The following is a 23,600-nucleotide window of genomic DNA, read 5'->3' as shown; positions in this document are numbered from 1 at the left end:
TGTTTAAAATGTTACGAATATTTCAAGTTCGAATTTTTTTATTGTAGTTTTTTAGTTGAACGAAACTCCGCCTCATTAGCATTTGGCGCTGCGAGCGCGCCGCTCTCTCGGAAAACGCGTTAGGGACGAGAAGCAGAAGCATCGAGGAAAGGCTGAAAGGGAGTCTAATTCGATATTAGTAGAAAGTTTAGTCTTATCGAAGATTATAGTATTATTATTATATTATTAATTAATTATTGAAGAGGCGCCCATTTTCGCTAATCGCATACGGATATACGCGAGTTCTACGCCGGATTTTTGTGATGTTGTTACGAAGAATGCTTTGTTTGGCCCAGCGGATGAGCCTGCCGCGTTCAGCCGCTTTATGAGATGACACACAAGGGGCTACGGAGAAATTTTTTCCACGCTTTTTAGGGAAAATGGCTGATTCTGACGAGCCGATGCACCTTTACGAGGTTTTCCAAAACTGCTTCAACAAGATTGCTAAGAAAAACAATTGTACGTATTTTATTTTAATTTTATTTCATTTTATTTAAATTTAACCGTTAAAGGCATATGGATGAATGACCTTGGTCCCTCTAGTACGGCTTTACGAAGCCCGCGGCTCGGTTAAACCGTGACAAGGCCTAGACTTAGGCCTTAGGGATACCGCTCTGTCTGAAAATACCTTTTATTATCCACACGAGCTAAGGCCCAAAAATGCCCTTTTCTTTATAGCTAAAATGGTGCTTTAAAATCTTGATATTATTAAGCGGAGGAAATCGCTATCTTATCGGCTATATTAAATTTAAAAGCGTAAAATGGCTTCCTTTGCTAAACAAATGAGCATTTCTCTTTTAATTGATATTGTGAGTCTCTTATTTCTTGTTTAGTAAACAAATCAGTTTTATGAGACAAATCAAACCTAGGCTTACTTTTTAATTTAGTTTTATGTTCCTTTTAATTTGGAGACATAAACTGACATGGGTGCTGTCCTTTTTATCGTATTGAAACTGGAAGCTCTAATGTCCAAATATGTTTTTTAGCGTTCCCAGAAAAGAACAAAGAAGTTAATTATGGAATGTCATATACAACGGCGGGTGATGGACTACCTCAAGTACACGTACGTATAGATTTTCTAAATTTCAAACTGATAGTATTTAATATTTGACATTGATATATTCAAAATTAATATTTTATTTCTATAGGATGGGTATGGAGTTCTGCCAAGTAATCAGGATCCTATGGGAGCAGATCCGTCGTACTACCAATATGGTGCTGTTAACCAACGTTTATTACCGAGTGATCCCAATAGAGGTAAATATCTTATTAGCAATTATCAATGAAGTTAAAGTTAAATATTAGTACTAAATACATTTTTTATTCTCAATTCAGGAATTACAGGGAAAAGGAAAAGAGACGTTATGGAATCTGATGATTTAGAACCCCAATGGGTGAGTTTTTCATTGTATCTTTTATCTTTTTTGTAAATTTTCTACTTGTGCCATTTTTGGATCCTGTAATATTTGGGTTTTATTTTAAAATACAAAAATATCCAACGAATTAAATCTTGCGGGATTCATAAATATGTTGGTAATACAGTGGGTGTTCTTGAATTCTGTGTAACACTACTGCGATATCAAGGGGAGTGAGCAAATATGAGTTTTTAATGGTACATGTAGAAAACATTACCTATACTTGTATTGGGTGTACTTTATTGGTTTGATTTATCAACCTGAAACTTGATATATATTTTTATGGCTTATTTGGGGATGTATGTATATATTTTTATTTCTAATTTGGGTAGTGTTATTCAAACGGGAGTGGTTAATGGAGTTCTCCCGTGTGGGAAAGCCCTGCAGCCTTTTTAATACTAGGCTTTCAATATTGGTGGTTTGGAATGCCTCTTAAATCATTCAATAAACCACCAGCATTTTCTTAATTCTTTATGTTAATGGTTTTATTTAAATCTTCTGGTAATTAGAGGAATTTTATTTAGGCATGGTACAAAATTTCTCACGGACTTTGGTCTGATTCTAAAATTAGTATTGAGGTTGCTTTATGCAGGAATATTTGTACAACTATGTGTAAATGATACCCTTAGAAAAAAAATATTTTCACTTTTCAGTTATATTTATTTATTGAAAAATAGTCTACTAACTTGCATAAAACTAGCGCCAATAACCCTTAGTTTGTTATAAATCTGCTGGCGTATAGATCATTGAGCATAAATATTCAACTTTATAATATTCTTATCATAAACTTTTACTGGTTAGAGTTTTCGTTATTGGTAGCTATGTACCGATTCAAAGCCTAACTTTCACCTTTGAGTAATATTTATGTGGTATAATTAAATTATAAGTTTGAATTCTTTTACTTCATTAAGAAAATAAAAAATTGTAGACCTTTTAAAAAATCTATTTCACAAACACTTCATTAAATTAAGTAAAAAATTGTAGACCTTTTAATTAATCAATTTTCACAAACACTTCATTAAGTTAAGTTAAAAATTGTAGACCTTTAAATTAATCAAATTTCACAAACACTTCATTAAGTTAAAGTAAAAAATTGTAGACCATTAAATTAATCAATTTTCACAAACACTTCTTTAAGTTAAGTAAAAAATTGTAGACCTTTAAAATTAATCAAATTTCACAAACACTTCATTAAGTTAAGAAAGTATAAAATTGTAGATTTTAAAGAAAATGAAATTGATCTAAAGTCTCAATAAATCCAAACTTTCCATTTGAGAAAAGAAAGGAATTCCCAAATCATTTAACCCCGTTGTTTGCGCAATAATGCAGTAGGGCGATAGTCCGTGGTGAACTAGACTAGCTTTGTTTCCCCCGTTTATAAGCAGTGGTAGTTTAATCCCCAACAATGGGAATGTATTAAATGGTGGAATTATTCAAGAGGCAATATTTTAAAATGATGATGCGTCACCGAATGTCGCCAACAACTGTCCATTTATTATTTTTGTCGAGGGGGGAGAGAAAAGTGGGGGGCCCCAATTTTCGGCTCAATAGGCGAGGCAGAGGGCGGAGGAGCCTCAAGATTTGCCCCTTTCGGTATATCTTAGTAGAAGCCCTGTCAAGTGACAGTTATTGATGTAAAACTCATCCTTTGGCCGCGTGTATTCTCACTGATAGTTGCTTAATTGATTCGGTCTGTTAATGGTTTAATCGCGCCGCCGATACGCGATCTATGAAATAATTATCTGATTATCTAAAGACACTATTTGGGAGCCTCCTAATATATTGAGAAAGCTTGCTAATTTAGCCCGAATTAATTGCCTTATATTGACATTAAATCAGAAGCCTGTTAATTCAGATTAGCCGAAAGGTTCTGTCATTAATTTTTACGTCACTGCCCTTTATATAAATTTGGGTATTTTTAAGAATGGCTTATTTCCCACCAGTTATTAACGCAATTTCAAAGTTTAGTTTTACAGTTTTAGTTTGAAAGCTGTTTTATCGTTATGATATAGTGGCGTCTACGAATATTTGTCGAATCCGTTTATCAGGAGTCTCGATTCGTGTACGTGTTTTTACAATGTACTGGGCGGAAGTCGGTAGACACTACATTTGAACTTGAAAGTACCCGGGACCGACTGTAAATATCGCGAAAGCTTAGTGCTTAGTTGCGTCATAACTTCGCAACACTAGTTATAAATTTATAATTTCATAATTGTAGTTGGTCACTTTCATAGGGAATTTTAAAATGGGCCTAATATGTCAGGGAATTTGATTCCGGGGACCCCAGAGGTCCTATAAAATCCTATATTTTCAAAAATGTCCTATAACATCCTATATTTTTAGCAAAAGTTCTATTAAATCCTATAATTTTGATATTTTGACCATTTCAAATCCAGCCACTCAGTTAAATTGCTAGATTTAGCTATAGGACAAATTCCTATACAAAGTCAGTCTAGTCTATACTTTTGTTATTGTTAACATGGTTAGCTACTAGTATATTTTTCTGAAAAAATGGTTAAATAGTTTCTATTTTTTAAGTGAAAATCAGATTTATTTCTCTAAATATAGATTTTGTTTTAAAATGCATAGAGTTAGTAAATTAAATAGCATATATAGTCCTATAAAATCCTATAATTTTGTAAAAATAGTCCTATAAAGTCTTATATATTTTTCCTATAAAAAATTGAAGATTTGAGTGGGTGCCCTGCGATTCTTTCTTGACACTCTTTAAATGTAATTTTACTCTAGATCTATGACAAATTAAATAATTATCATTTATTTCCTTGAAAATTTGGCTAATTCTTAAAACATCGCAATAACGTTTTTACTGAAATAGAAGTGCATTCAAATTTATTAACTTCTGATAAAAGTAAAATATAAAATTTGGGCTTTAAAGTCAGAGAAAATCTCTTAAGATCTACATTTTCCTCTTGATTTATCCTACATTTTAAAAAATCTACTAAATCTTTCTTTTGAGCGCCATTTATTAAATAATAACATTGGCCCAACTTAGTTTTAAGTAGCCATTGAATTCAGACGGAAGACCGAATTAATTAAAATGATCGTGGTTGGTGAAACGTGAAAACAAATCTTATCGAAAACCTTAGGAAATCAATCAATCAATCCACAGCGAAATATTTTTCATTGCTACGGGTAGTTATTTTGCGAAACCTCATCTGGACAACGTGATCTATTACGACGATAAATATAATTTCTTTTAATTTTCTCGGGCTACCCGGGTACCAGACGGTATATTCGTTTCTTTAACCTTCTTGCAAAAGTGGCTTAAAACCATTGGATAAGAGGAAAGAAAAGTCTATAGAAAATTAGAAACGTTTTTTTTGGCGCTACCGATTCAGAATTTAACGTTTCTCTAATTTTCGACCTTGGCTATAGACAACAGCTGTCACCTTTTAACGTGTTTTGAGGTAGACCTAGAGTCCTAGACAAGGTAAAACGATAGTAGTTTCTCTGAACTTTTTTTAACATATTTTATAGTTTAACAGAAAATATTAAGTTTCTAACATAGGGAAAAGTCGGGGAATTTAAAAATGAGCCTAAAATGTCAGGGAATTTGAAGAATTTGTGAAGTCAGGAAATTCAGTTTAATATTGACACTTTTTTAAAGGTAATTTTATTCAGGGTCGCCCAAGTTATCTTGATTTGCACCCCCTCTTGAGCTTCTTCGATGGGCCCTACAGCTACGGGCCCTTTTCGTCCGGGCCCCGGGCATTCTGCCCCCCCCCCCCCTCTGCACGGCCCTGATTTTACTTGAGATCTATTACAGTGTTCGTACAGAACTTTGATATCCTGGAAAACCTGGATAAGTCAGGGATCCGTAAAATTAAGGGAAAATGTCAGGGATTTAAAGGGAATATAACCTCTGGTATTTCTGTCGCCCTCCGAGGGTTCCAATATTGTCCTTCACACTTGCGGCCCTGATAAAACGCGTTGGAGGTTCTGTTCCCTTTAAATAATTTCGTAGAAAGTCAGGGATTTTAGTTAGTCAACCAGACCACACATTAACAAAGAATTTTTGACCTAAAATAATTTAAAAAATGTCCAAAAATATAACCAAAACGGTCAGGAATATTGGGAAAAGTCAGGGATTTTAGATCAGAAATTTTCGTACGAACCCTGTATTACAAACTCTGCTATTATTTGGATCCTTGAAATGTTTTTAACTTTTTTACTGAAATAAAAGTTATTTATCAGAAGTTAATAAATTAATCATAAGAAAAAAATGGAATTTGAATCTCATAATGTTGTGGCAACCCGGTTAAAAATGTGCCTGAAAAGTCGGGGAATTTTAAGAATTTGTATATATTCAATGAAAAGTCAGGGAATTTAATTTTATCTTGGCCCTTTTTTAAGATAATTTTACTCTACATCTATGACAAATTCTATGATTATCATTTATTTCCTTGAAAGTTTGGCTAATTCTTTCAACGTCGCAATAACCTTTTTACTGCAATTTGTCTATTTTATATTTTACTTTTATCTGAAGTTAATAAATTAAAATTTTGTCCTTAAAAGTCGGGGAATTTGAATCTAAAAATGTGGCAACCCTGCCGTAGCTTAGGCGATGTCAAAGACGAAAGCTGATGTCACGGTATGTTAGGCGCAGATTTTTAACGTTGTAGGTTTTGGTCATTTTATTAATATATTTAAGAGTATTCGCCGTATAATTTTCGTATCCATCACAGACTAGCTTTTCACATTATACAAATTTAGTTAAAAATTTATTGATAATTTCGTACGTTCAAATAAACTTCAACCTACGCTTTTTTTTAATCGCATCGGCTGGGATTTTTACACGTGGGAGTCTTTAATTCGTAGTTCATTGAGCCTCCAGAATTTTTCGGGACTGATGAGTTTGTTTAATAAATTACTTCTATTGTTTTCGATATTTACACAAACTTTTCCGGTTCCTATGCCGTTTTATTAATAAATCATGAAATATTTTCTCTCAAGTTTGGCAAGGATCGCTATTGGTTTTATATTTTGCAAGGCTGCCAAAACTCAGGGAAAGTCGGGGAGTTTACTAAAAGACCTGAGACTTTGGGAAATTTGAGAAGGGGCTGGAAAGTCGTGGTATTTGAGAAGGGGCTGGAAAGTCGTGGTATTTGAGAAGGGGCTGGAAAGTCGTGGTATTTGAGAAGGGGCTGGAAAGTCGTGGTATTTGAGAAGGGGCTGGAAAGTCGTGGTATTTGAGAAGGGGCTGGAAAGTCGTGGTATTTGAGAAGGGGCTGGAAAGTCGTGGTATTTGAGAAGGGGCTGGAAAGTCGTGGTATTTGAGAAGGGGCTGGAAAGTCGTGGTATTTGAGAAGGGGCTGGAAAGTCGTGGTATTTGAGAAGGGGCTGGAAAGTCGTGGTATTTGAGAAGGGGCTGGAAAGTCGTGGTATTTGAGAAGGGGCTGGAAAGTCGTGGTATTTGAGAAGGGGCTGGAAAGTCGTGGTATTTGAGAAGGGGCTGGAAAGTCGTGGTATTTGAGAAGGGGCTGGAAAGTCGTGGTATTTGAGAAGGGGCTGGAAAGTCGTGGTATTTGAGAAGGGGCTGGAAAGTCGTGGTATTTGAGAAGGGGCTGGAAAGTCGTGGTATTTGAGAAGGGGCTGGAAAGTCGTGGTATTTGAGAAGGGGCTGGAAAGTCGTGGTATTTGAGAAGGGGCTGGAAAGTCGTGGTATTTGAGAATGGGCTGGAAAGTCGTGGTATTTGAGAATGGGCTGGAAAGTCGGGCAAAGTCAAGAAATTTGTCTTAACGATTATATAAGTGATCTAAGAAAATATTGGTAAACGCTATCAGAAGAAAATAGGGGAAGTACGTATCTGTAGCTTTGAGCCATAGAAGTCGTCGTGTGACCCACGAAAATGCCTTTTTACGCATAATAAACCAAACTGAAAAAGTAGTTCCACTTTGTTTTGATTCAACTCGGCTATAAACGACGAAAGCAAATACGCCTTAGCTCAATTAGCAGAGAATGAGAAGGACATTATGTTACAATTGTTCTATTTAAGAAAAATTGATTTTTTAAACGATGTATTCATCCGCGATTTCCCGCCAAACCGTTTTGGCGCGAAAATTCGTGAAAAGTGACGCCTTTCCAAAGCTGACTAGAAGCGTACTTCCCCCTATTTTCTTCTGACGCTATTCATTATTACATAACCCGTTGAGTCTTCATACTAAAATAAAGCTGAGGAAAATTATTTTAAAAGATCATTGGATATTTAAAAAAATGGTCATGGAAAACTGGGAAAAATCTTAATTTTCTTGGCCTATTTTTAAATTAAACCTAACTTGCCAAATTTAGGCTTTTAGATGGTCAGGAAATGCTGGGATAATTCAGGGAAACTGGTAATTTTAAACGTAAAATATTGTGGCAACCCTGTTTTATCTATCTTTTTAAATGTCTAAATTTATTTCGATTCCCAAAAAAAAGGAACTCAACAAAGGGGGACGATTTAGAGATTTCTTTGTTCAACTAAAACCGCGTTTTTTTTGCCGGGGCCCGCTAAACTCTTCTTTTGCGGAAAATAAAGACGTACAAAAATTGGGATGAGAACGGGAGGGGAGGGGGGAGTGGTTTCTGCGGAGAAATTTTTGATATCTTCCATTATTTTCTTAGAACCGCTATCCCCGGCTCTGTTATGATATCTTTCCTTTGTTAAAACGACCCGGGTTACTATTACTAAGGGGGGAAAGCCCTCCAAAGAGGGGATCTTTATTTTTAGGCGAGACCAACCCTATATTTTTGGAAACCCAATAATCGAACTGAAAAACTGATTTAGTATAACTGGTTTCCCCTCAAGTAAATAATATTCTAGCTTCCAACGTGGTTGACATTTTGGGAATGAACTCGAGTTCACGTGACTTAAATGAGCCAATAGAATTGCTTAAATTAACTTCTTTAAGGGTAGAATTTGGGCCTATTTTATTATGCTAAATAATCTATTATATTTCATTAGTTTTAATTAAAATCTGATATATTTTTACAATACTAAGATTATAACTGTTTAAAAAAATTATAGAATGTAGAGAAAAATACTAAGATTATAATTGTTAGAGGTCGGGGACGGTTAATCATTATCCATGATTAAATTAATTTTTTTCGGGAAAAAATGTAAACAAAGAAATTTACCGGTTAATATTTCGGAAAATGATTAAAAAACATGTATTATTCTGAAAATTTTAGCTTTTTATAAAAAAAACGTCGTTTTTCCGATTAATTTTACAAATTTATCAAAAAATTAATCTGATAATACAGAAATATAAATTACTTGATCAAAACGTTTTACGAATAATTTTGAGAGCTTTATCTATTGAATAAAAGTTAACCATCCCCGACCTCTAATAACTGTTTAAAAAATTGCAGAAAGTTGAAGTTTTTTTTCAAGGTATGTAGAGAAAACTATTTTTGGCATATTAAAGCAGCAATAAAAGTATCGAACTACTTTTTAACGCGGCGTAGTTTTTATAAAATCACCGTAAATAGGTAGAAGGGTACGAGACACACAATCTAAAAAAAAAGTTTTCCCCTGAAATAGTTCGTCACGCTGGGCGATCCAAATCAAAGTCTCGCTTGAAAATAGAGCCGTAACTTGATCCATTGTTTTTGTGTCCGGGCTATACCGTACAATGTGAACTGGCCACTATTTTCTGAGTGAGTTCTCTTTCACTCTTCCGGCTATGCCATAGTCTCTTTTATTCCGTGGAGCATTTAATGTCTATGAGGGGGGGGGGGGGATTGGAATGGGTGCTAAGAACAGGCTAACTTGTTCCGGAGGAGAGTGTCGGGGATACCCGGGAGAGGGTCGGATTACTGCATGGTTACTGGTCGGTTAGCCGTCAGCGACCGCCCCCCCCCCCCCTTGGCGTAGGGCTCATTCCGCGCCAGGGTATAGTGCCCCGAGTGTGGCTTGGGAGCGGAAAGAGAGGCAGGTCATCTCCTCCACGCTCAGACTCAGACAAGGCGATATCGGCGAACGCATTACAGCCCCCAGCCCCTCCGTTGCGCCGGCCACTACGACCCCTCTTCCTTTTAAAGCTTCGGACATGGGGAGAGGGATACTACTTCCCCATAATGTCAGATATTTTTTCGGACAAATTGGCCCCTACCCCATGAGACCATTTCCATTGTCGGTACACTTAATGCCCTCCGTGGCTCCCCTTTTGTGATATCATTATTTTTACTAGTGTTACTTAAAAATTAAACTAGTGTTGTTAATTTTCCGGTAAAATTTCCGAATTGCGGAAATCGGAAAAATAAATTACCTTTAAAGGGTTTTCAATGTTTTTACCTTTTTATCGGTATAAAATGTCTAATAATAGTAAACATACTACGAAACATTAATAGTGTTACATTGTTAATCAGTTTAAACTAGTCTAGAGGTTTAGTTTTACTTTCAGATTCGAAAAAATGAGGCGAAAATTCCGCTTAATTTAAATTTGCAAACAATATTAGACTAATCATGGAATGAAAACTTTTTTATTTTTTTTCGTAAAAATACGGAACATTTTCTGGAAAAAACACCTCGGTCATTTTCCGGAAAATTTTCCGAGCGGGAAATAAATAAATAAATAAATTTAGTTCCAACTCAAGATTTTTTTTTAAATTTCTGCTTCGACCTGGGCCTTTATTAAAATACAAGTCATTTTCCGGAAAATTTTCCGACTTACAACACTAAATTAAACACTTTCTACATTAGAAGTTGCCGGTTTTCTTCTAGCAGGGTTGCCACACGGCAGGGAAATCGAGGAATTTAAAAATGGGCCTAATAAGTCAGTGAATTCAGCTTAATCTTGAACACTTTTGTTAAGGAAATTTTACTCTAGATCTATGGCAAATTCTAAAATTATTATTTAGATCCTTGAAATATGTTTTAACGTTGAAATAACGTGTGTACTGATACTACCCTCCTACGCATTGTAACCCGGCCACCTGTTTAATGTATTTTAAACCCGGTATTAGTATAGTCTACATTTTATATCGCGTTTTGAAATGAAATAACTACGCTACTTTTGATAATATTTGAAATATATTTAAAAAAGCCGTTTTAAAGTAGTGAAATTTTAAGTTTCGTAAAGTCGAATCTGACCTAGAAAAAATGAAGACGTTCTATTGACACGTTTATCCTTTCGCGCGCCTTCTTGTTTTTCTTACGGGGCATCTTTTCCTCCGCATCCCTTCGCTGGAGAAAGAGAGGATGGAAAATGCCCTGGTTCTTTTTTTCTCTTCCTTGGCTTTTCTTGATCGCTTGATGTCTTGGATCCCTGGCGATGATGAGAAAATTCGCGGCAGTTTACTTTCACAGATGTTGCTACCTTGTAGGCCATTCCTCCTGGGAGAGACTCTCTCCTATCTCTCCCGGGTCTCTCCTCCTCCCAAATAGATCGGACCGAGATATAGTAAAGGGTTTTTCTACTCTTCTCCTTTCGAAAATATATAGCTAACCTTCAATCCGGAACCGTCACCGGACGACGAAGGAAACGTTACGTATCGCAGACTTTACTCTTTACTCCTTCGTTGATTTAACTGTCGGAATTGCGGCTACATGTTCGGGTCTAAAGGAAAAGGTGAACGCATTCTTTCGTTGATCCGTGACTTCTTCTGCCTCTTTGTTTTAAAGGGAATCTCTTTTTCTCCTTGTTTTCTTCGCTAGCGGATAGAGATATCTCAATTGAAAGTTGTAGAATCAGATTAGAACCGCTACGGGTTTTCTTATCGATTCCCCGCTAGCCGGTATCTTCCTTTCACCATTTACAGTCGGGGTTGGGGCCTCTCTGTAGACGATTTCAATTATTTCCAACGAGGTATAAATAAGACTAAGTCACACCGAGAAAGACAATATTTTGAATAATTTCTCCAAACAAAATGACTTTTTAACAGATAAGTGGCCTTTTTAAAAGTATTTTCGGGAAAATTATTTACAAGGGGTTGTTATAACTAACATAATCTAATTATAAGTAACATAGTATCAATAAGTATGGCGCTCCCTATTGTTTTAATTAGGGATGCACCGATATATCGGCTTACTTTTCTAATATCGGTATCGGCCAATATCGGCTTAAGCGAAGCCGATATTGGCCGATACCGGTATTACAAAAATACTTTCAGAAAAACATTTAAAATAAGACAATTCCCGATTAACTAACTAATGAAAATATTTAATTTGTTTGGCCGCGCCACGTGCGCCAGACTTCGGAAGCTAGATCATACCTTTTTTTAGACAGGGGGTTACGAGTTTAAACAAATACAAAACAACGATATTGAAAAGAAAATGAAAAGAAACATATTTGGATATGCTCTTGCAAACTTCTTTCATGAAAAATTAGAATAAAATGATATGACAGTGCACTGAACAGTCTTTTGCAATGATCATCATATCCACTACTGTTATGATAGATAACTTTGTTAATATCGCCCGATATGATCGATAATATTAATATAATAGTGCACTGTCATATCATTTTATTCTAATTTTTCGATAAAAGAAGTTTTCAAGAGCATATCCAAATGTTTCTTTTCATTTTACGTGATACATATTTTCTAACACAAATCCAATATCGTTGTTTTGTATTTGTTTACACTCGTAACCCACGGTCTGAAAAAAAGGTATGATCTAGCTTCTTAAGTCTGGCGATAATTTTCTTATTTTTAAATGTTTTCGCTTAAGCCAAGGCCCCCAGAGGTCCTATGATTCCTGAAAAATCCTATATTATCAAAAATGTCCTATAACATCCTATATTATTAGCAAAAACCCTATAAAATCCTATAATTTTGATATTTTGACCATTTCAAATTCCGAAACTCAGTTAAATTGCTAGGTTTAGCTATAGGACAAATTCCTATACCAAGTCATTCTAGTCTATACTTTTGTTATTGTTAACATGGTTAGCTACTAGTATATTTTTGTGATAAAACGGTTAAATAGTTTCTATTTTTAAGTGAAAACCAAAGATTTATTTATCTAAATATAGATTTTGTTTTTAAATGCATAAAGTTAAATTAATAGCATATATAGTCCTATAAAATCCTATAATTTTGTAAAAATAGTAATATATTTATATAAAGATTTGAGTGGGGGCCGTTAAGCCGATATTGGCCGATACCGGTATTAGAAAAATAGGCCGATATATTGGTTCACCCCTAATTGACATACTTATTTTAATTATGTTACTTATGATACAAGGGATTTATTTATTAATATGGATTTTTTTTACGTTCAATAAAGGCGGGTACAGTTTTTGTTCTACTAAGACAATAAGATGTGGGTCAGTGGGATATTTTCCGTGTTTCCGCGGGGCTAAAGGCTACTAAAAAAATGGATCTTTAGCTGGGATACCTTTCGCCTTAGTTTGGTCAGGTCGTTTAAAAATCGATACCTTAACGCAACAGGTATATCGCGGCTAAAGTTAGCGAGTTACGAATTTGACAAAGAGGCGGCACATTCAAACACGTCAAATGGCCATTGTATCTACTTCATAAGCGTAGCTGTAGAGCACACGTTTGTTTTGATATTTTCAACTTCATTATCTTTATTGGCGTTTTAATATTTCGCGTGATATAATCCTTGTTTGCCTATAAAAAAGGTCGCTACTATTATTATCGTACGGCCTTTCAGAATTTTGATTAACGTTGTATAGGTTAATGGTAACTTCGGTTTGTATCTGTATAACGAACCTTTTAGATTTTCCCTTAGGTTTGCTACGCGTTTAAATATGTATTTGTGTCTCTCGCTATCTCTACCGTCGCAGCGACGCGTAGAAATTGACCATTTTTATGACAATTGTGCGTGTCGCGACTCGAGGTAGGTTCGCATTACGCAAAGAACATTTTTCAAATGTACTATGGCTTAATACGAGTACACGAATTCATAAGTTCTCTGGTGGGAGAGCTTATGGAAACATTGTCGAAATACACCTTTCTCGTTGAAACAAGAAGGCCATGTTACTTTATAATTTCGCTTGAGAACAAAAATTACACTCCTTTTTCGGGATTAGTTTGTCCCGTGAAAAAAAGATACAACCATGGACAGTAAATTAGGAGGACAGATTTTCGATACCCTTCCACAGTGCATTTTATTTCTCCCCGCGTATCAATCAGCTCGAGAGACTCCGAGGGAGTCTTGCAAGGTCTTTTGTACCACGTGATCTTAAAATTTAAAAATGGCAATCTAACGCTGTTGATATTGTTACGTATTTTTTTGCGCTTTATATTTTAATAATTCTTAATTTTGGTTTTTTAAATCAATAAATCTAATAATCAGCTAGGCTAATACCCAAGGCACCACCTTAGGCCTAAGTCATCATGCGACTTTTGAAGCCCTTAATTCAGGTGGCCGGGTTAGTATATCATATTTAATCTATAAAAACGTGAAAAAATACCTTTTGGCGTAAAAATGTACTTCGTGTTTATCTTTTTTCTTTTTTCGAACAGTATCGTCCACTCTTAGCGATACTTGTTTTTTTCAAATAACCTTGGCCGACTCCCTTCGTGTGATTGGTTTACGGGGGCTAAAAACCAGGCTTTTTAGCGATCCTCTAAAATCTACTATCCATGATACAACCAGTCTGTAGCAGGGTAGCTCATCAAATAAGAATAATTATTTATACCAGAAGTATATATATTTTGGTATGAGAAAAGTATCCAGCTAGTGGTATTTAAATCGTGTACCTTCGAAGCCGCCCACTGATTTTACAAAATACGTTTCGTTAGAATAAAAATACTCCGGCTTTAATACTCCCACTGATATATCTAAAACTCTACATATTGAAAAATATGGCTTTTGCATAAATATATGGATTTTAACATTTTATTCACACGGTCGTTATACGGGCTATCATTAAAAAGGCCGTGAAACCTGCGAAGGAAAATGTTTAGTTTTAATGGCCTAGATACTTTTTAAAAGATATAACAGGGTTGCCACACGTCAGGGAATTTTAAAATGGGCCTCAAAAGTCGGGGAAATGTCAGGGAATTTTAAGAATTGGTAAAAAGTCAGGGAATTATTTTTATCTTGGCACTTTTTGAAGGTAATTTTACTCTAGATCTATGACAAATTCCACGATTATCATTTATTTCCTTGAATGTTTGGCTAATTTTTTCAACATTGCAATAACCTTTTTACTGATATATAAGTCCATCTAAATTTATTAACTTCTGATAAAAGTAAAATATAAAAGAAAAATTTTGGTCTTAATAAGTCAGGGAAAGTGTTTTAAGGGAATTTGAATCTGAAAATTTTGTGGCAATCCTGTATAATATAACCTTTTGGTTATACTAATTTGAATTTCAAAAGTGTGTGTGAACGCGACTTCAGCTACTCAGCCCCAAACAAACGAATACCGTATGCAACAATTATGAAGTTTACTTTTAAAAAAAAAACAGTATCCAAATATGAAGAATGTTAGGCAATGGCCACGCGAGCTCCTAAATTTACCTCAAACTTGCTTCGAAAAAGTGACTTTAATAAACTACCCTTTGCTAGATATTGGGAGTAGTACAGCAGCGTGTTTTTATTAGGATAAATTCCACTCCGTGTGTATTAAAGTAGCGGGTCTACCAACAACGATTTTAATGTTTTCTTTGATCCTTAAAATAGTTTTCTTTTGGGGTATGATGGGGATGGAATTTTTTTGAACGTTGCAAAATATACAGACAGCTCCGTAATTCCGTTAAAAGAAGTCCCCGATCATTTATTGTCCCTTGTTTATAGTTTGTTTACTTTCGCGTTTCTCCATCTTTCCCCGCCGACTCGAAACAACCCTAAGTCCTCGCGCCTTGTCTCTCCGAGAAATTTCATTTTATCTTTCGCGCTAGGCTTAGCCAACTCGGAGAGGGGTCCACGCGTTTAATACAAAAACTTTTATTACATTTTTTTTTTCCAAAACTTAAAAATTGGGGGAAAGCTCCGAAGCTTTCCAAAGACCACTCAACTATAAAGTTTTTCGGCAAGGGGGGCTTTTTTCACTATTTTCTTTCCCCCCTTCCTTCTTTCGTTGCACGTAAAGGCTATAAAACATATATAAACAAGCCCACGTCAAAGCCCTATAATATTTTGTTACCGACGGGCACCCCTCAAACCGACTCTATTTTGGACTCGTCTTTCTCGCTATGGGGAACTAGTAGCGGATTCGGGGAAAGGGATTTTTCATTCATTTCGATTTCAGTGGTTATTATTACGTAAATTGGGATGGAGTGGATTAATAATTTTGGATCTTTGGGGGTTAGATAACGTTTTTAGAATTTAAATATCCTATTTAATATCGTTACCAGTACCACAGTATCTTATTAAACTATATCAATTAAGTGGAAAAGTCGGAAAATTTGGAAATAAGTCTAAAAGTCGCAATTTTCAAAACTAGTGAACAAAAAAGTCTGGGAATTTAGTTTGGGTTGTTAATGGAAAACATTTATTAAAATATAGTTTAAAAATCGCTATTTTTTGGCTTGAAAGTCTGATAAATTTTATTCTTATGATCCAGTTGTTTAATTAATGATTATAGGATGTTTATTTTAACTCTTTATATATAGCGTATCCTAGTTAGCTTTGTTTCTTTGTGTAGCAGTATTCTTTATCGACCTCCCCTCGATTGAAAAGCATGGGGAGGAAATGGGTTTTTTACACGGGGGGGGGGATGAAACTGGGATGCGGGGAGTTACTGGGATGGATAAAAGAGTAGGCCCTCCGTAGGGAGTATCGCGATACGGGAGGGATAGAAGTCGACAATCTAGCTGTCGATTGAGTTATAAACCGTACACGCCAACTTTACCCGATTTTATCCAAGGACGTGAAGCGTCAGGTAGATAAGTCGCTCCCGGAGTTTGGGGGACAGGACTGAGTGTTGCGTAGTCTGTTCCGTTGTAGAGTGGCTTTTCCAGGAGGGGGATTGAGAGGGGGGTCCTTTTTTCTCTACACTGTTTACGGTCGGTTCGTCGAACGGAAATAGCGAAATACTATTCCTATATATGCAGAGTTTCAACCCCCCCTACTCTTTCCCGACGCTACCCCGAAGTTGGCCGAACTTCCCTATAGCTAGCTTTGCTAGACATTTCGTATACTGCCAAAAGTTCTATTTCTTTGTCAGGTGAAAGCGCTGAACTTATAATTGTAAAAGAGTAGTTGGTTTCGTAGACTTATATCTAATTGAAAGTTAACAAAACGCTAAATTAGATAGATCTTATTCATGATGTTGCCATTGAAAACGCCTCCCGCGAAGCTCAATTTCTTTTGAATGAAATTTGCCAAATGTTATGGACAGACGCGAAAACATTTGTATAGATAAATTCAATATGCCTAGTTTATTATCACCATCTTTTCAAGGAGTTAATATAGAATCCAACCCTAGTTTGTCTCAAAGTGATATAAACGTCTTTAGCGAAAATGGGATGACATACCCTTTTCCTCTACAGGTTTGTTCAGTTTCTGTGATATTTGACCTCAAATGAAAAATTTCCTACATGAAAAAAAATTTGCGAAGCTTATTTTATTTTGAGTTACAAATGTCTTCCGAGCCTAGTTCCGAAATGTTCCATCTGCTTACTCTGCAGTTCCGGTGTCCTGATCTGTCAATTATCCAAATCCTCTCAGTCCCCGTTAAAGGTTCATAGGCTTAAATATAGAAGGATTACTTGTTGATTTTTACGCTTTTTTTTAAAGTACCTTATTGTACTCAGTGGTTTATTTTTAAAGAGTAACGTTAATTTTGTCCGCTATAGTAATGCTACAAGAATGTTATTTTTTTACCTAATTTTAGCCCTATGGAGTTGAAGCCTATAACAATGACGCTCCAAGGTATTCGTCTCCCAAGCCAAATGCCTATGGTGATAATTATTTCATGGGTAAGTTGATAAGTAGTATTTCAAGTTGTCAAAATTGTGATTTTTTTAATGTTTCATTTGATAACTATAGATGGTAGCCACAATACGTCGGAAATTTGGCCAGGAAATACGAACGTATCATCCTATCCATACTCAAACACCATGATGGGTGGCGGTGGTCATTTAACGACTGCCGCCCCCACGTTTACCTCCATGCATCTCCCACCAGAAACTATGGTAGGTATTTGGTTATACATTAATATAATTTTGTTGGTAAATTCCTTTTAAAAAATAGCATGGATGTTTGAAACTTGTGGTAAACCATCTCATTATTTTGATTTGCAAAAATTGATAGCTGGTCAATATATGATAGGGCCCTCAGATAATTTTTTGGTTCTTTAGTTAGTTCAACAATCATCTTTGCCTTATGCATTTTACAGATTAAAGTTGAGGTAACGAGTACAAATACATGTAACCAAGATACTTGGCTAGTAAGTTAAATCCCTCAAAATATGAAGCCTGAAATATTAAATATACTAGCTATTTTTCACTCCTAGATCATTAAATCATTGCATGAACTACAGCGTGAAACTGAACCTAAAATGTACTAGCGAGTGATTTGTAATAAATGTTACGTGAAATCCCTCGCTAGTCTTTGTGGTTTTCATTGCTACAACTAACATTTCCTTTAATCTTTTTCCCTTAAATTTTTTATTACTAGCGTGAGTTTGACAGTGGTTTGTATTGTAATTCTAGGGGTATAATACTGTCTCCCCAAGCCACGATCCATCTGCCATCATGTCCACGAGTCTTCCACCCATGTCCAGTTTAAGAGGACCGTCCAGTTATCCCTCAGCGCCCCATTCTTCATCCTCGCCACTATACGGTCAACCCAACGCTTCACCCAGTCCCATGAATAATTCAGAATCGCTAGCAACGAGAGGTAGAGCTCCTAATTCTCAACAAACAGGAGATGCCCTGGGCAAAGCGCTCGCGTCTGTAAGTATTATGAATCATTTCTATGTTTATCAATTGTTAATGCCAACTGCGCTTATAAAATTAAGCTACTGTTTGGCAGAATGATTGTTGTTGAGCATCAGGTGTTTTTGAGACTCCAATGCCAACAGATTTTTCATTTGTGAATGTGTCGTATATAGTCCAGATTTTATAACATTAAAAACATTTGCAGATATACTCAACGGAGCAGACAAATAGCAGCTTTTCGTCGACACCTTCAACTCCTGTCAGTTCACCCCCTCCGATACCGGGTATTTCTCATTGGCCACGAGGCAGCTCACAAGGAACAGCCCCTTCATCAGGGTATTCTGATGGGCAAGTCCACCAAATGGTAAGTAATAATCACATCGTTTCGTCTAATTTATAACATGTGTAGTTTTACCAAAGCAACCATACTCAGTTTGTTATTAGAATCAAAGAATTGTCTGTTATGCTCTGGTTGTTATGCATGGTTATTATTTTTAAACTATAACGATAGCTTTAGGATAGGAATTTTATTAGTTGGCATGTTTTAGTTTTTTAATTTTGGACACGGGTGTGTTTTGTGTTCCTACTTCCGTAGCAAGGTAGAGTGGAAGATCATCTAGATGAAGCCATGCACATCCTCAGAGATCAAGTGGAGGTAAACTAAACATCCTCCCCATCTTGTTAGCATTGTTGGCTGGATGTTTTGTTGCACTTACGCACTTTGGGTTTTATTCGTAGTTGTCCCATTCCCTCTAGTACGAAATTTGGTGTTAGAATAATATTGTCTTACATTTAACAAAAATGGTATTTTAGTTTACATTTAAAAAATTAGGTGGTATTCATAAAATATTTTTCGCTAAATTATTTGGCTTTGGTGGCTTAAGCTTTGCATATCCTTGCTGGATTGTTAATGGCCAGTTCGTATTCTTAGATGCCTTTGAAGATGAAATTTCAACAACCACAGGTAATGGAGGAAAGTCTAGAAGATGCCGTTAATATCTTGAGAAATCACGCGGAAGGACCAATTCAAGGTGTTCCCGGGGTTACTAGACTAGGTGGCCCCTTAACTAACATGGGGTCAGCTGCGCCACATTCCAATGGCCTCTTGAATTCAGTCAGTGGCCATCCGTACCCACCTTCAGTCAACTTGCCACATGATTCCCACGTGGTAAACCTATTTTCATATTTCTAATATTTTTCTGAAAAATAACCTCCTTAACGATTTAACTTCCTTCCAGCCTACCTCTCCAAATTTACCCGATCATGGTTTAAGAAACAGGGTTTCAATGACAACTTCACCTGGTCAAACATCACTACCACATTATGGTAAAAATATATAATAATGAACTGCCCCAAACTTTTTTCTAAGTTCGAACTAATGCTTATTATAGAAACATTTTCAGGAATGCCTTCGGACTCAAATTCAGCTGCAAAAATTGACAAAACGAAAGAGTCTGACAAAGTGGAAATGGGCAGGGGAAAATCCGGCACTCCAGTTCCAGGTTTAAACTCTTCTAGCCTTTCTGGGGGTCCTGGAATGGTTTCAACAACGATGGTTTGTTCTTCAACTGCAACAACCACTACAACTACGATTAGCGGCACTCCTATTGTGACTTCTTCCTCTCCATCTCCTGGCTCTGTCACGACGACAAACTCCAAGGGCACAAAGCGACCACGATCAAGATTGTAAGCATCATTTTTGCAGTCCTAACTAGAGACTGGGTTTTGTAGAATATGTTAATAGCCGTCCCAATTTCGTTTACTCAGTAATAGTGAGCAATCATTGGGCAATCCATTAAGCTCTGGTGACGAAGATGAAATTCCCGAAGTTAAGGCTGAGAGAGAAAAAGAAAGGCGGCAGGCTAATAATGCGAGAGAAAGGTATTATTCGGTTAAAGAATTTATAAGTTCAGGAAATTTTGATCATACTTTTATATATCTATGTTAACAGAATTAGAGTTAGGGACATCAACGAAGCATTTAAGGAGCTAGGAAGGATGTGTATGGTACATTTAAAGACGGATAAAGCTCAGACAAAACTTAACATTCTTCATCAGGCGGTGGAAGTGATAACAAGTTTGGAGCAACAAGTTAGAGGTTTGTCCGGGGTTATTCGGTTAATAAGGATAACAAAAATTAGAATTGTTTATTTGACGTCGCGTTTTCCTACAGAACGCAACCTCAATCCTAAAGCAGCGTGTTTAAAGAGGAGGGAAGAAGAAAAGAGCGAGGAAGGACCCAAATTGGGTGGAATGCCTCATCCGTCTGGAATGGATCCTATGGCCCATCAAAGATTAGCATCTGTTTTACCTGCTGGTCTTTCTCAAGCTCTCCAGGTATCTAATTTCACTTCTACTGAGCTTTAGTTGCACTTATTTTGCACTAACATGAGCAGTACAAAATTCTCAAGTGCTTTTTTTACTGATAAATTACTGCGTTACTTCATTCCCAATGGTATTAACATATTTGCGTGTGTACAAATTTTAGGGTTTTTTGAAAAATATTTAGTGTACCAATGCACTTGAATATTTTTTTCATAGCTCGTGATTGACCCTTGATTTACCACAGTTTTGAAAAGGTGATGTTGCACTCTTTTATAAATGTATTACCCCTTTTATCATCTTCCCCCAACCTTATCTTTTCCCTGTACTGGTGTTGGTGATTTACCAAGTTAAGTTAAAATGCTCATTATCAATCCCAATGAGTATTTTTGCTTTTCTTGGCTGCACAGTTACTCGGCTTTTTGAAAAGACTGCCATAAAGGCCAGGTTTATGTTCCAATGGACGCTAAAAAACTTGGCTTTTAAAGCTTACTTTCTTTCAAATTACCTTTGTCATCCTGTTCATTCCTTGTTGCCAATTGCTTACCATTCGTATGAATTGAAATTAAAACTGTGTAATTGTTTATGACAAACAGGGTACTCAACCTTCATTACCTCCAAGCCAGCCAACACCGTAGTGGATAAAACTTTTGTCTACTGACAGTGATTTAAATGAAATTAACTGAAATTACAAATATAAAAAGTGCTGGAAAAATATATTTTCTGCTTTCATCCGCCAGTACGCCAAGCTGGCATAAACCAATATTAAATATATCTAAGTACTATAGATAAAAACGTGGGAAGAGTGCGTGAAATCTACTCTTTGCTACGTTGCGGAGCGCTAGAAAGAGGATGTATTAATAAAAAAAATATAAAAAAAGCTTGACGTTGTGAAGCTTGAACATGGTGTGCGCTAGTGCCGAATTCAATATGTATTGGTTTTAAGGAGAAACTGTGAAAAACTGTAAAGAAATAGGATTCATTCGTCATTTTAGTAATTCTTTTTGTGCTATAATGTGCGCTCCAAGTTCTTGCCTGATGCGTTAGCTCTAGAATGATTTACTCCCGAAAATCATTTTAAGTGACTTTTTTAAATTAAGAATGATGGAGATTCTTCTTTAGAGGAAAAAATTGCCATTATTGGTCAGTGAAACTGTTCATAAAAAGTATTCAGTCCACAAAAGTGGTTTCCCCCCTGAAAGGTACGCGCTAGATTAAAGTTCGTATTAACTTCGTTACACCACCCATCACTATTTAAGAAAAATTGAAAAAAAACTTAAGATGCATCGTGAAAGTTAACGGGGATCATCAGTTGTGATTTTAAGAATTAAAAAGTATTTGGACAGATATACCGAGGGATTGAAATTTGAAGAAATTTTAGCTGTTGAATTTTTGAATGCATTTTTTTTTTATTATACAAATTGGGGAAAATTTAAATTAAACATCTTGGAAGATGCATTCATGTTTTCACAAAAATGCCAGTAATATTTAGTCCCCCCCCCCATTCATTTTTTTCAGTGTTTTTCATTATTTTTATTACATTACCAGTGTCTCTTTCATTTGCCCCATCTCTTACGCATTTATTTTTGTTGTGTATAGTCAGCACCATTATTGTGGTAATTATTGATAATACCACCTTTTTTTGCCATAATTTTAAGTCTCTCTTTGTTGGAAAAGTTGGACGGGGACGTACCACGATTAACTTTAAGCGCAGCCGTAGTTAGTGTATAATGTTGTAATTTATGATAAAAATTAATTTTTTGTTATTCTTTCACTTTATTACATTTGTTTTATATCCATTTTATTAGAAATTATAATGGAGTCAACTTGAATTTATTTTTGGTACATCCCTGTTCCCCCCCCCAAAAAATAAAAAAATTAAGGCCATAGTACTTTTACTCGTGCACATTTTCTTGGTGGGCAAGAAAAAAATATTTTAAAGTAATATTGATTATTTCGTAGTTATTTTTTATCATAGAATACTTGTAATTGTGAACATAAAAGTATTTTTTATTATGGTAGCTATTTTAGTGGATTTGTTCATTCGAAGGTATTAAAAAAAATGAAATATTTTAAATAATTTTTCATTTATGAACGAAAGTACTCAACATTTGTGCATCTTCTAATAGTAAACCTTATTTGTTCTATAAATTTAAATTTCAGTTATTCGCTGTTAGGCGCAAGTACTTAGAATGAAAATTCTTAATGAAAGCTTGAGAAAAGTATATAAATAAGTAAAATTTACTAAACCAAGTAAAATAACTTTCTCTGGGCCACACGTTATGCGGAGGTAATAATTTTTTTCCCAAAATTAAACACTGCATACGTTTTGTACAAAATGTTAGCTTGTATAAAAGAAATTCTCATTTTACTTTGGCTTTGAAGAAAATGTTGTGAGCTTTTGTCTTAAAGCTATTTACCAGTCATTAATTCCTTTATTCAATCTGTCTTACGCTTTACAGACTTACCACTTTTTCACTATGGATTGAGTTCCGTAAAATGTAAGAGAGGAGTAGTGGAGTTGCAGATAGTTCTGACAAATTTTACAATACAAAAATTTTGGAAATGGTGAATTATTCAAACCAAAAACAGACATTATCTGTTAAATTGTGTAAATTAATTTTAAAAAAATCATGTTTTGTAAGTTCACCATTTCGGACAATTTTTGAAAATATTTAAGATTTAACATGGTTGTTAATTTTTTCAAAACCGTTACTTAAAATTCAGTATTTTTTATACTATCACAACAGAATGAAAGCTAAATCTTTGATTTTCCACAGCAAAAATATAAATATACCTATAAATATTATATATATATAATTTGTTTAAATATCCCTCCAATTGTTTAGCGCTCACTGAATAGAATCATCCAATGGTATCGCATATTAATTTGCCAAAAAATAAAATGAACTGGTTCCAAAAATGCTATGGAACGTATCTCTATCTGACCAACTTGGTACTTCTTAATTTGAAATAAAAGTGCCATTTTTTCTTTGGTTCTTTTTACAAAATGTAAAGCCT

At 35.4% G+C, this 23,600-nt stretch overlaps 1 protein-coding gene across 7 annotated transcripts; it reads left to right on the top strand.

The window, feature by feature from the left end:
* Window positions 1-111: 111 nt before the first annotated feature.
* On the top strand, window positions 112-23,600 carry da (transcription factor daughterless). 7 transcript variants are annotated; one of them, XM_090159423.1, is made up of 18 exons: window positions 112-498; window positions 1,026-1,102; window positions 1,188-1,296; window positions 1,375-1,433; window positions 17,211-17,295; window positions 17,366-17,511; window positions 17,715-17,765; window positions 18,031-18,273; window positions 18,464-18,622; window positions 18,854-18,913; window positions 19,190-19,426; window positions 19,497-19,584; window positions 19,650-19,944; window positions 20,026-20,139; window positions 20,210-20,355; window positions 20,431-20,594; window positions 20,799-20,836; window positions 21,176-23,600. In XM_090159423.1, exons 1-17 carry the CDS (start codon window positions 420-422, stop codon window positions 20,814-20,816), a joined length of 2,130 nt encoding a protein of 709 aa, XP_090015549.1. In that variant the 5' UTR covers window positions 112-419; the 3' UTR covers window positions 20,817-20,836; window positions 21,176-23,600. The 7 variants fall into 7 exon arrangements, 6 of the variants coding, with proteins under 6 accessions (XP_090015549.1, XP_090015548.1, XP_090015547.1 ...); XR_016474112.1 differs by having other exon boundaries at window positions 113-498; window positions 20,746-20,836; window positions 21,176-23,599; XM_090159422.1 differs by lacking the exon at window positions 20,799-20,836 and having other exon boundaries at window positions 19,662-19,944.

The sequence above is a fragment of the Leiobunum rupestre genome, chromosome 9 (assembly GCF_980474605.1).
Source record: "Leiobunum rupestre chromosome 9, qqLeiRupe1.1.hap1, whole genome shotgun sequence".
NCBI classification, from domain to species: Eukaryota; Metazoa; Arthropoda; class Arachnida; order Opiliones; family Sclerosomatidae; genus Leiobunum; species Leiobunum rupestre.
Note: the sequence above shows the minus strand (reverse complement) of the source record. Positions and strands in the feature narration are given on the sequence as shown.